This window comes from Tauraco erythrolophus, chromosome 3 (assembly GCF_009769465.1).
Source record: "Tauraco erythrolophus isolate bTauEry1 chromosome 3, bTauEry1.pri, whole genome shotgun sequence".
Taxonomy (NCBI): Eukaryota; Metazoa; Chordata; class Aves; order Musophagiformes; family Musophagidae; genus Tauraco; species Tauraco erythrolophus.
In genome coordinates, this window is record NC_141467.1 from 50,312,827 (window position 1) to 50,326,823 (window position 13,997).

The 13,997-nt window shown below is 36.5% G+C and overlaps 1 protein-coding gene across 5 annotated transcripts in view; it reads left to right on the forward strand.

Moving 5' to 3' along the window:
• The window catches only part of LPIN2 (lipin 2), a 45,994-nt gene that overhangs the window by 13,688 nt on the left and 18,309 nt on the right, over window positions 1-13,997 (forward strand). For 4 of the 5 annotated variants that reach the window (XM_086608578.1, XM_009986834.2, XM_086608579.1 and 1 more), the window contains 4 exons: window positions 336-536; window positions 3,732-3,827; window positions 7,270-7,568; window positions 11,572-11,679. In XM_086608578.1, coding sequence (XP_086464704.1) covers window positions 345-536; window positions 3,732-3,827; window positions 7,270-7,568; window positions 11,572-11,679 — 695 coding nt within the window. In that variant the 5' untranslated portion in view covers window positions 336-344. The remainder of the gene's footprint in view (window positions 1-335; window positions 537-3,731; window positions 3,828-7,269; window positions 7,569-11,571; window positions 11,680-13,997) is intronic. The other variant, XM_086608576.1, reaches the window with a different exon arrangement.

Sequence of the window (13,997 nt, forward strand, 5' to 3'; positions counted from 1 at the left end):
GAGTTTTTCTTTTTAGCTTATCTGAGTAATCACTTGAATCTAGGCTTTGAGGTTTAAGACTGACATGCTTCAAAATTTACTTAATATTTTAATAATCATAGATTTAAGTTAATAAACTATTAAGAATACTTTTTATAACTCTGCAGACTTAGCAAGAGAAGAACTGGCTCAAAATCCTGTTGACTCTTGAATGCATTTGTGTAAAACTTGTTACAATAATGGTGTAATTGATAAATGACATTGCACATCTATTTAGGTGTTTTTAAAAAATTGATTTAAAAAAACTTTTTACACTTTTAAATTTAATTACTTTTTTTTTTCTTCCTCTCTCTTAGTCTCAGACTATGAACTACGTAGGACAACTTGCAGGACAAGTCCTGGTTACTGTGAAGGAGCTGTACAAAGGCATTAATCAGGCTACCCTTTCAGGGTGCATTGATGTCATTGTGGTCCGGCAACAGGATGGTACATACCAGTGTTCCCCTTTTCATGTCCGATTTGGGAAGCTTGGTGTCTTGCGCTCCAAAGAAAAAGTGGTAAGTTCAGAAAGTGGGCCAAAACAAGTTTTCAAATACCAATGCATTCTCTTTTTTGTCCCCTCTTCCTTCCTTCCCCAGCCCTTCACATACCGAGTTAGCAGGCTGACTTAGTACAGAGCAGTTTCTCATATATGCTGTTCAGAGTGATGGTTTTGGTATATAAAATAGAACTTCCTGTGGTTATCTAAGGACTCTGCAAAAAAAAAATGCTGTGGAAGAAAAGCTTTGACAGCTCTGAGCTGTGCAAAAAGAGTAATACAAACATATAGACTTCAGTCTTGAAATGCTTACATGGCTATTTCTTTGCTTATTTAAGTATACCGGGAAAGAATTACTTCATGCCATTTAACTGATCCCTGGTGTTGCAAGCACCCATTTTTGGAGTGTCTGGATGACAAATAGAGCATGTCTTACGGCTTGGTGACCTATGATAAATATTACTCCTTGTTAGCGCTGTTCAAGGCTGATGTGCAGGAGAAAATGTGGTTATTAGTATCTACGAGCAAATAAAAGCTAGGAATGAAGCTTCATTCTTATGTGAGCATATTTGAAAGACAACCTGCTACAATTCCTTATCCAGTCAGTCTGAGACTGAGGTGCTACCAGAGCAGATTGTCCTGCTATTTCCTTTCCATAGGCTTTAGTAATTGTGCTTAGGGAGGTGAGTTGGATTGGGTTGTAAATTTGACTGAAAAATGGACCTATTGTGGAGGGACGTTACTGTTAGTAGGGAGTACTGTGTATGGCAGTATTGCCTGTAGGCGTGCTACCAAAAAATGGATTTCTTTTTTAAAAAGAGCGTAAAACCTCAGGATTATATGCTGCTTTTCTAAGAAGTGAAAGGACGCTACAGGAAACTACCCCCATCTTTGTGTATTGGTTATAAAAGGAGAATAAAGTGCAACTAAAAGCAGTTGTGTTAGGGCATTTTTTTGGTAACAGTCTTACAACTTTAATGCATGTAACTGCCAGTAAGTTTATCATAGTAACACAGGCTAGCAGCTGTTTTCTTGTTTTGTTCTTTTGTTTTGATTTCCTGCTTGCTGGTGTTTTTCTTAATGAGTGCTGATGACAAAAAGTTGATTTTTCTTTAAAAATTCTGCAACAGAATACGTTACAGTTATTCAGCGAGGTACAAGGGAAGGTGGTATAGCTGTGCTTTACTAATGTCTTACTAAGTGAGATACACTTACAACAGGAGTGATCTGAAACTTGAGCTTGCTAAATATCTTTTTATTACGCTTCTGAGAAGCTGAACCAAATTTGAGAGGATTTCAGGTTCTGGTTACCTCTAAAAAAAACCTGTTGAACAGTAGAAACATCTGCTCTTGGTACCTGCTGTACTAGGCTGTCAGTGTAGTTCTAAGCTTTTTCTTGGCTGGATAGCTACTGCTTCTTGCTGCATTCATCCCTGGAGCTGCCATTCTGCATTTGAGTAGACTCTCAATAGTCAACTGAATGTTTATTACTGCATTGTGCATGCATTTTTCTCTGGTGTGTTATGAGACTAAGATCAGTTGATAGTCTCAAGATGTATGGGAACACAAAATATGCATGTCTGTGCTTCAGTTCTGTATTTAAGATATGTACTGAAGTCTCCAGAAACCAGTGTGAGATATAGGTACAAAAATTAGGGATTTTTGTCTGTCTAAATCAGCATAAAGAAAAGGTTGAAAAAAAGAAACACTAATGTAATTTTTTAAAATTCGTGTTACAGAATTGGAAATTCAATAAAATATTTTAAAAATAAACTGTGTTCAGTGGTGAAATAAATATGATTTTCAGATCAAAACCATTCAGTTCTTGTGGGGAAAAAGAAAAGCTGTTATTTTAAGGATTTGGATATAGTCTCCATGCATGTTTGGTTATCTACTTGTAATTTATGTCTTGTTAAGTTTCCTTGCTTAATGGTTTTATTCTCTTAAATAGGCAAATAAGAGTGGATTACATGGATGCTGCTTGTCTTAGCACTGTGGTGGTGTGTTTTTCCTTGGCAGTCCATGTGCTCATCTTAAAATTAGTCCTCTTTGCTTTTTGACTGGCTGTTTTGTATCACGCTAATTAACTATGAATATGAGTATTCGTATCATAATACTAGCTGTATGGCTTGAGGTGTGTTTTTTTTTTTTTCTTTTGTATTGACAGGAAACTATAACTTGAGTAGTGTAAATATTGGATATCTCATAGCAATTACAGTATTTAACTTGATCTCATTTTGACAAAGTGTTGAAACTATATATAACCTGAAATTCCATTGGCATTTTCTGCAGTAAGGCAAGTCCATTGTGTTCCTATCTGGCATATATTAAATTTTGAATTAGCTAGGCTAAATGCAGATAAACAGATACCATTAGATAGCAGATTTACTGAAAAATAAGGTAATTTTATCTGAATGTCAAACACATTTTGTTTGGAAAAATTTGGAGTGGAACTTAACTGAATGCCCAAGATTTCACAACGAAGAACTAGTAAACCAGTTGTACCTTGGTTTTATAACGACATTTATTTTTTTTCTTTTATTTCATACATGTGGGGAAGGGTAATTCCTCCCTCCTGTGCAATGTAATCTAAGTTAAAGTACCTTTCTATGAGAATAAAAACGTTCTTCCTCTGACAAAAGGACTGTGGTTGCAGAAGGGTTATGGTCCTGTGTTATATCCCCATAAACTCATGAGCAGGAAAACCTAAAACAATGTTAACTGAGTTGCAGAAGTAACCATGGCAAACCTCTATCGCACAGAAACAAAGCCTGCCTTCAGGACGCATCCAGGTTGTCATCTTGAACTTCCTTTTGGTGTTCAGGACTCAGATATGTACCAGGCCCCAATTCAGGTTGAGCTTTAAACATATGAGCATGAACAGTCTCGATCATTCATCATTCTTCCAGGAAATAATCAATGATTGTTTATGCTTCTGGCTCTCCAAATTAGTTGAACAAGATTTGGCTTCAGATGTGGTTTATTTTTTTCCAATTTTTCTTGTTAGGTGTTAAGGTCTCTGCTAGGAGCATGATGTATTTTGCAGGTTAACAAAATAAAGATATTATTATAACAGATTTCCTTCAAAAAGCAGAGGGAGGAGAAAGAGAGATGATTATACAATGGAACAAAGTTTTTACCCTGAGTGAAGTGGGCCTTGAGGTTAGTGCTTTCCTTTCTGATGAATCATTTACATTGTCGTCTCTTTCCACAGATCGATATCGAAATTAATGGTGATGCTGTTGATCTTCATATGAAACTGGGTGACAATGGAGAAGCTTTCTTTGTACAGGAAACCGAGGAGGAAAATGTAAGGGCTTTGTGCTTCATGATGACTGCAATGCGATATTCACAGAGTAAAGTGTTAAAAGTGCTTAATATAGAGTTGTCAGTATTCTAACTAGATTTTCTGTGACTGAATCTTAACATCACTTTCATATGCTTGCCAAGATGCTTGATATTTTGTACAATTCTGCTACCAGTGATAATAAACTAATTCCTTTTTTTTATTAGAGCATTATGTGAAAGATTTGTTGAATTTTTTTTTACTTTGTTTTAGTATATTCATTCTTGTTGACTGCCGTTATACAGATTGCAGTGCCTTATAATAATTTTTACCTTAAGTTCTTACAGCTTGTGTTACTGACCTCTGTACTAATAAAGGTTGTCTATTTTGGTATATTTTTAATTTGTTTTGTAACTTTCAGCACAGTTTTTCATGATTTTATCTATGAAACTTTCACTAGTTAACAGTAACTTCTTTTACTTGAGAATTCTTCTTGTAATCAAATACAGCAATTAATTTCCCAAGAACCTATTGCTGCTAGAAGCCTCTAAAATCAAGAATAATGGTTAATTTTTAGTCTAATTTCTGAAGGATAAGGGACCTATATAATCACAGTATTTGTCAGTGCTGAGCTTTTTTTAACCACTTTTGAATCTGTTGGCATTTTTAGCAAGCCAGAAAGAAATAAGTTCTAAATACAAAGTTCCCAGAAGTTGAATGAAAATAGTCAGTTAGAGGAGAGAGAACAAAAAAATTGTCTCAGTGAAATAAAAGATGAAGTGTTAATTTCCTGTTGCTGTTAGGAATCAGAGTCTTTCAAGGAAATGAGCTTCATCTACTTTTTTGTTTAGGGCACTACTTGTTTACTGTGAGGAATTGGAGGAAGCGCTCATTTTGAAAGCAGTTAAATATAATTTAAAATAGAAGGAGAAAATAAGCATTAAGACCCTGAATGATAACTTGGGGTAGAGATTCATAACATTTGAGAGAAAGGAAGATTTGAGTTCTGTTTTAACATACACCATGATTAAAATCAAACTGAAAGCAGTTTTTTATAGACGTAGGCTGTGTCAGCAATTGATAGGAACTGACTAGTCTTAAGGCTTTCAGAAAGCAAGGGTGATGACCACTACCTTTGTCCCTGGTACAATGTTTTGATGAAGCTATTGCACTTGCTTAGTACATTTTAATTTATAACAAGAGTGCCTTATCTGTGTTCTGGAAAGCTGGTAGTTTATGTCAAAACCATAGATCGAGTTAGCTACAAAGCAGAGGACTAAGTTGTTGTTTAGTGCTTTTAGACTTTTTTTTCCCTTGGTATTTCTACTACTGATCAAAGTGTCTTCGGTTGTGTCTTCAAGCTGTGCTTAAGGTATAAATATCAAAGCTCTCATCGAATTCTTGATTCATTCAGAAAGGCTCTTTCAGCTGGTCAGTCTGCGGTTTTCACATCCTGGCATTCAAAAGTGACACCACATCTTCGATTCATCTAAATTGGGACTATTATAATGTAACTTTCAGGCATCATTTTTCAGACAGTTTTCTTTTAGATTTTCCTCTGGTTTTTAAATCTTGTCTTGTTATTTTGGAATATTTGTCACTAATTGTATAGGATATTCACTTCACTTTAGATGCTATCATTGTATTTGGAGGTTTTTGCCAATGCAAAATCTGTGTCATTAGCACTGTAAGAGGCTGTATTTTGCCCTCCTTTCTCCACTTTTCTCTGCTTAGAACCAGTGGAACAAAACATGGTCTGTAACTCTTAACTCAATGGAAAAATTGAATTTGGTATTAAATAATAGCAGTTCAGACTTTGAACACATCAAAAGCAGTATCAATCCTATCAATGCTCTGGCTGTTTCTGATCACAGTGTAGTTCCTGACTAATCTTCTACATAAGAGCCCTGTAAAATAACAGGCATCTTGTATTTAGTTCTATTCTTACCATGAAATTGAGCTCATAACGTTTTCTCCCCGCTGTGCAAATTCCATTCTTTTCTGATTCTGTTCCACTTTGTCTTTGTCCCTTCACAGTGTGTTTCTTTCAGTCTAGGTGTCAACATCTTTAAGTTTCTTGTTGTGCTATAAATAAACACCAGGCAGTTGATTGGTAAAGCTTTTCGTTCATTTGAATTGTTTCTTCAAAGGACAGTGAGTTGTGATTAATTGAGAGTTGATTGTTGATTTTAACCTGAGTAAATTATAGTTGAGTTTTTCTTTTTGAAAGATACTTTAATGTCTGACATGGATGACAACATGGAATGCACCCTCACTAATTTTGCGGGTAACACTGAACTGGGAGAAGAGGTTGACAGACCAGAAAAAGAGCCACCGCATAGAGCCAACTCAGCAGGCTGGAAGACTGGACCAACAAGATTCACACAATGTTTAACCAAGATATACTTAGAGTTGTGCTTCTGGGTTGGAAGAATCCCATACATTAGTACAGGGTGAGATCTGACTGGATGAAATGCAACTCTGTTGTAAAGGCCAGCAGTGTGCCCTGGCAGCAGTGCAGGCAAATGTGTTCTAGGCTGCATGAGCAGGAGGAGTGCAGCCAGCAGATGAAGGGATGTGGGATTGTCCCACTTGACCTAGTGCTTGTTAAGCCAAACCTGGAACATAGTTCTGGTCTCCTCAGTTCAGGAGACACATGGAAAATTGGAGGGAGTCCAATGGAGAGCTGCCAAGATGATGAGAGGTTTGCAGAAGTTGACATAGGAAGAAAGATTTCTGGAATTGGCTGTGTTCAGCCTAGAGAAGACTCGACTCAGGGGATCTAATCATAAACTTGCAATACTTATAAGGTAGTTATAGAGCAGACGGAGGCACTGTCTTCACAGGGATACCTGATGGTAAGACAAGGGGGAAATTACAACTGGATATAGGAAAAATCCTTCACTATGAGAACAATATGGCACAGGAGTAGGTTGCCTGGAGAACTGGTAGATGCTCCCTCACTGGAAATACTCAACCTTTGGCTTGACAAGGCCCTGGAAAACCTAACCTGAGGCCCTATTTCAACAGAAGCTTGGACCAGATGATCTCCAGATGTCTCTTCCAACCTACACCTTTCTATGAATCTGTTTCAAAATAAATGGACAGCAGTGGATTTAATTAGCCAATTTTTATTAACATATTTACTAAGCATAGATAGAACTGGTGTGCTCAAGGGCAGATAATTTCAAAAACATTCCTCTGACTGGGTATTTGTTTTGCTAGCAAAATCAGTTGTTTATGTCTGAAACTGTAAGAATACTAACACTGATTTTTTTTCTTTTTTTCTGAACTTTTTGTAATCCCTCTAGTGAACTTGACTCCTTTCTGGATTCATACCACTGGGCTATTGTATGGTTTTGTGTCTATATACAAATGCAAGGATTAATCTGTAGCCGACAACTATCCCGTATGCACAAAGCAAAGTTAAAAAAAACCCTGTTCTTTATTTTCTTTTTCTGCTTAGGAAAAAGTTCCTGCATATTTGGCAACATCTCCAATACCCACTGAAGACCAATTTTTTAAAGACACTGACAATCATTTGAAATCAGGTGAAAATGAGAGGACATGTGCAAACTCAGAAATTCCACATTCTGTAGAAACGGAGACGGTATTCACCCCAGGTTCTGTGAAAAAGAAAAAAAGAAGAAGAAAGAAATACAAACAAGATAGCAGGAAGGAAGATCAAATCTCTTCTACTGGGATGGAAGAGGTTTTTGAAATGGAAATAAGCTCAGATGATGACAAAAGTGTTCAACCACTAAGGTGAACTATCAAATACTCGCTGATGGCTTTCACTGTTATTACTGAATGTTTAAAAAGTGACTTGTACCTTTCCTCTATGCAAGTAATGCGTAAGTTTCAATAGGCTCTGGATAGGCTTTTCCTCAAACAAACTCCAAACCCTTATCTTCCACATTTTTGCAGAATCCTTCAAGTTTGGCCATATTATTATGAACATGAAACCCAATTAGGCCCATTCTGGTAAAGAAGCGTTGTCATGATCTGTTGTGTGACTGAGAAAAGTTTCAGTGCAATTTCTCTGAGGCAGAGCGGGCTTATATTACGTTTGGTAACCTCTACATAAACTGCAGTGTGGAGTGCCTGTAGTACGCCATACCAAAGTGTACTTTGGTAACTGAAAGCTACGTGAATGAATGCTCCTTCACTTAGTAAAGAGAAGAAAAGTTAGTCCTGTATTTTGAAGTGGATGAACTATTAGTAAAGTGGAGCTTATGCTAAATTGGTAGCACATCCTAATAAGCTGAAGAAGCTTATATGAGTAATAGGAAGGATTATACTAATAGTAGAAAGCTATCAAGCATAAAAATGGTTAAAATCCAGGAAAGGCCTACTCATCAGTTTTATGTGAAAGTTTCTTAGGCTGCTTAACAAAAGAAGTGAACTTAATTTTTAGACAAAGCTAGCTGCTTTATTGGACAGCACTGCTGTTAAGTGTAGTACTGTCCGAATAAATTCAAGATCTGGTCTGAGAATTGGAAGAATGTTTTGGGATAAAGATAAAGTGTAACTGAAAAACTCCTTCAGTACGGGTCTTCAAGGGAGTCTCAAGTTTAATAAGTACCAGTCAAAAAGATTAGTGCAACAGAAAAACGTGAATCTTGACTGTTATCACACCTATGACTAATAAAACACAACAAACAAAACTTAGATTTGAAAGTGTCTTCTAGATTGTCAGTGGCTTTCTTAGTTAACTTGCCTTATTTTTTCACTGTCAAATTTATGTCAATGAATTGTCTTTTAGATATTCACTGCTCTGTTTAAGTTCAGGAATTGGCATTTTGTTTGGTTTGAGGTTTTTCCTTTTTCTCCTTTTTTTTGTAGTTTAAGAAAAGCAAGATCTTTCTTCCGTCAGTGTGAGAATATTAAGACAACAGTAACTTGTCATACTGAAACCATAAAAAATAAAAATAACCATCAAGTACAGGAAGAAAGAAAATATAACCTATGAATTGTTTATTCTTTATTTATTAAATTACTACAAATGTATGAAGAATTGAGGAATGTCATACCAATACTGGCCATTTTTATTCAGTGTTTAGAATTCAAATTACTATTCTAGCAATTATCTTAATTTGAATAGAGAGGAATAAAAAATTGTAGGTTTTACTAAAATGTGAAATGTTTAGTCATAGCTGAAGAGACCATGGTGTTTCCTTAAAAGTTACTCTGGTTTTATTTTTTTTGTACCCTTTAGAATGAAAGACTGAAAAGGCTTTTTATCTATACACAACATTTTTTTTAACATGTATATATAAACAGAAACAACAGGAGGAATGCATTCTCAGTCAGCGAAGAGTGTTAGGATTGTGAAAGGAAGAAGATTTTGTAGGAGAATGCTGTTTTCTTGTGAATGACAAGTAAATGCATTACTGAAAAAATACATTGTAGTAACGGAAGCCCAGAGGCAGTAGCTTCGTGGCTGTGTGTCTGCTTGCCAAGTTCAGACACAGTCCAGTGGCCTACCAAGGCAGGAAATAAAATGCCTTGCAATAAGCATACGCTGTTTTCTTCCCAGCTAGAGATGGTTGTGGAAAAATGTTCATAAGCTCTCTTTTCACATCCTGTCGGGATGTAAGTTGATATCAGCAGGTTTGTTTTGGTTTAGGATTTGGAGTTTTTTTAGTTATAAATGTGTGGCTTTGGGAAAAAAAAATAAAAGAAAAATAGAAACATAACAAACTGTTTTTAGACATAGCTTCAGATTTCAAAGTGAAACCGGGAAAGAAAAAGGGAGGCTAATGTTCCAACAGGAAGGTCAAAAATTCAGCCACAGGTACCAGTATGTAATGTCTTATCTAGTTCTATTCTTATAAAGTGGAAACCAAGCTCTTTCCTGTTCCTTGGGAAGATCTATTTCCAAGTGTTTATGCAGCTTTTAAAAAAATTTGTCCTTTGTAGCTATGATTCAGGTATGTTACTAGTGCTTGACTTACCTAAAATAATACCAGGAGGACTGGGATTACAGTCTCTAAAGTCAGGAATAGAGGGCATTATTTCTCCAGTGCTAAGGGTTTTAAAGGGTTAAAGAAGTTTTCTGTCTCTAAAATCTTATATGTTTGTTTAGATAATGTATAAAGTGGATAAGGATGAAAAGAAGTGGTAGCACTGTTTATAAATGTTGCGAACAAATAGCTTAGAATCAATCGCGGAGCTCAGTTACAAGTTGATGTATACTGATTTTCCTCTCTTATTTCAATAATCTGACTGCATTTGGATTTTTAACCTTAGAGATCAGGTTTATCCACTTAAGGATGAAATTTGCCCCTTTTTTTTTTTTTAAAATTTGGTATTTTGTGTGAACTCATCTGGTGGCTAATTCCCAGTGAATAAAATCTGTTCAGTACCAATGGTGTGTCATCTCGCCTCCCTCTGAAGTCATAATATTGAGGACCTCTCTGTAATAATTTTCCAATGTGTTTACTTAATTGTTCACTAATACCTTTTTCCTGTTTTGGAGATACTTAACATTGGATACAGGCAAAGATAATACAAAACAGTTTCTGTCACAGTTAGTTTGATTTATGAATACAAAGGATGTACAGTCTCTGCAGCTCTCATCTCAATGCAAGCTGTCATCATCAGGTTTCATAAGAATAGTAATACCGAATAAGAAGTGGTGCTATTAAGATAGTTTTAGGATTCAGTATTTAGCATAGTCTAGACTGTCTTCCAAATGAAAGACTCGTGCAAATGAGGTGGATTACTGTAATTGCTTAGGGTCTAATGGGCTGTATTGAGTAACATGTAAACTCTAAATGCTTATGTATTTTAATAGATAACGTTAAAAATCTTTTTTTCTCCATCTATAAGAGAAATTAACATTAGCATTCCTAAAGAAGTCCAGTGCAACCATGCTGCTAATGGAAGAGAGAGACTTTTTTTCTTTTTTCTTTGCATTTTACATGCAAATTCCTGGATTGTCTTCCTCGTATTCTATCCAATGTGTATCCATGACACCCTTGATCTAATCTCAAAACAAGTTAGTTGTATCCCAAGAATAGCTATTTATTCTATTAAATTCAGAAAGCTGTAAAAAGATCTGTAGTACTTATTCCCTTTTAAATATTTCTGTCATTCTGCATGAAATACAGTGCATACCTGCTCAGTGGCTCTCACTGTTGGTTGAGGTTTTTTTACGTGTATTGTAGATACTGAGTAGACTTGCCAGTGCAAAATAAACCCCACTGTTTAGAAAAGTACAATGCTTCTAGCTAATTGTTGTAGTTTATGTTAATTTGTAAAGTTTTGGGTATACCGAGGCTAGTACCTACCCCTGTTTTCTTACTGGTTTTAATTTGTGAAATGCGCAGTTGTAAAGTGCATTGTCAAAACTACATTTGCTATTTATTTTTTTTTCCAGTGGTTTTAAGGTAATTGTAGCATAGTAAAGGCTATATGTAAATCTTTATCTTCTTCTTTGAGTTTTGATAATATTAGCTGGCAGTATAGAATGATACATTTATGCTATTGTGATTTCTTCAATATTAACTTAATATGTGTCAAGTAGACAAGTAGATTTTTAAACTTACCATATTTTCAAGTATTAATAATAGGTTTTAATTATTAATTAAATTAAATAATATAGATTTTAAGTTATATAAAAGTGTGTTGCAGACAATGAATTCTTAGTTATACACCCCTTTCTTTTGATCTTGGATTTTTAATAACATATAAGTAACTTTTCTAACTGAATTAGTAATGCAAATTTCTTATAGCTGACTTAATGTCTCATGTATCTCCACAGAAGATCATCAAATTCATCACCAAAGGGTGAAGAACAAAAAGAATCTTTGATTTATCACTCGAAGGATCATTACCCCTTATCTGATGGAGACTGGTCCCCTCTGGACAAGTAAGTCACTTTGTAATGTCATCATGTGTTTAATAACAAAATTATTAAAAAAATGAATGTGCATTTTTATTAATTTTTCCCCCGATCTGTAACACTATCAAACATGCCTAACTTTTGTCATATCGAATGCAGCATTTGATACTTAGAACATTGGCAACTTTCCTCTCTACTGTATGTATTAAATGAAATTTCTGTCTTCCCCCCCATAAAAAAAACAACTCTCTTACTAAAATTCATTAAAGAAACTAAAGTTAATAAGATTTCCTTAGGTTGAGAAGGGTATGGAAAATGAAAATGTTTGATATGATTCACTCTAGCATAAGCAACACTTGATATGCCATAAAGCAGAAGCGTTGAGTATGTAAGTTAGAATTTGCCAGGTGAAATAATGCAAATTACTTGAGGTAAAGCTAGGTCCTAAACTTGAATCATATTCCCCTTCAGAACAGAGGATTTGCTAGTTACTGGAGTTCTGGTATCTCTGGGCAACCAGAGAAACAGTATCAGTTAATTGTGAATTCTTACAAATGACATAATAAGCTCACCAGTCAGTTTTCAGTTATAGAGACTTCTGTACTAACTTCAGTTATGGGACACTTCTATTTATACATGCAAGCTCTTCCATTTCTGATGTTCATGCTATGATATTCCTCTCGTATTCAATTTTTAAATTTTTCAAGCCTCACCCTTTGGATTTCACCACTCTAACATCAATCTCTGTCTGCATAAGCAAGCGTTCTGTCCATATGTGGTAGTACTTGAGGCAAATTTCGTACTTTTCCTGACATAGGGAAAAACGTATATTAGCACATGGCATACTGAGCAGCATCTGGATTCATCTTCACTCTTTGTCTAGTTTTACTGCTTTTCAGTTTGACTGAGGACTCGATCTCATAGCAGATAGATTTATAGTGTCAGTGAGGATTACTGTTCAGCCTTGTGTGATATCCATTGTTGCGTGTTAGCTGCTCAGTGCACAGGTGCCCTTTCTTCTGTGTCAATAGATGGTAGTGCAGAATAGAAGAGATTAAGCTTCAGAAAATACTTTTTGAAGCGCATATAATCTCTCTGCTTGAGCATTTCCAGGGCTGAGGCCTCAATACTGAGTCTGAATGTACCACACTTTGCTTGGTGCCTGCTCATTCTCCCGATGCATAGCTTGTTAATGAGCAGAAGCGGTTGGACAGGAAATCCCATTGTAGTTCCTTTGTATGGTTTGGGCTGACAACCACATCCTCAATTGTACTTGATGTGAGGTAGTCTTTAAATGTTCCCCAAAGGTTTGTGGTTTGAGACTGAAAAGCAGTCACAGTGTTTGACCCTGAGGACTGACACGGTGTTATGTGGATTATATCACCTAGGTAATTGTAGCATAGAGGCTGATATTCCTATTGAGTTTATAAAATTCTAGCTAACATAGACTAGCAGGATGTATCTGGGAGATACGATTCATGCCTCTCTTCTTGTTTACATATTTAGGGGATACTCTGCTCTAACAACTTGTATGTGCATCATCTGAGAGACCTAGGTTCTTCGTAGTTCCAGAGTTTTTTAACAAGATGCTATCCAATACAGATTGCAGTGTAACAGAGAAATTGGCAATTTTCCTTTCCCTCTTAGGGTAGGGGGGTAGCTGGATGAGGGATTGTTTCTCACATGAGTCAAAAGCCAGCCGTATCCTGGGCTGCATCAAAAGAAGTGTGGCCAGCAGGTCGAGGGAGGTGATTCTGCCCCTCTGCTCTGCTCTCGTGAGACCCCACCTGGAATATTGCATTCACTTCTGGAGTCCCCAACATAAGAAGGACATGGAGCTGCTGGACCGAGTCCAGAGGAGGGCCATGAAGATGATCCGAGGGCTGGAGCACCTCTGCTATGAAGACAGGCTGAGAGAGTTGGGACTGTTCAGCCTGGAGAAGAGAAGGCTCCGGGGTGATCTTATAGCAGTTTTCCAGTACCTAAAGGGGCCTACAGGAAAGCTGGAGAGAGGCTTTTTACAAGGGCATGTAGCGATAGGACAAGGGGCAATGGCTTTAAATTGAAAGAGGGCAGATTTAGATTAGATCTAAGGAAGAAATTTTTCACTCTGAGGGTGGTGAGGCACTGGAACAGGTTGCCCAAAGAAGTTGTAGATGCCCCATCCCTGGAAGTGTTTAAGGCCAGGTTGAATGAGGCTTTGGGCAACCTGGTGTAGTGGAGGGTTTCCCTGCCTATGGCAGGGGTGTTGGAACTAGATGATTTTTGAGGTCCCTTCCAACCCTAACCATTCTAGGATTCTATGATTCTGTCTATAAGAGAAATTTTGCATGAAATTATTTCTC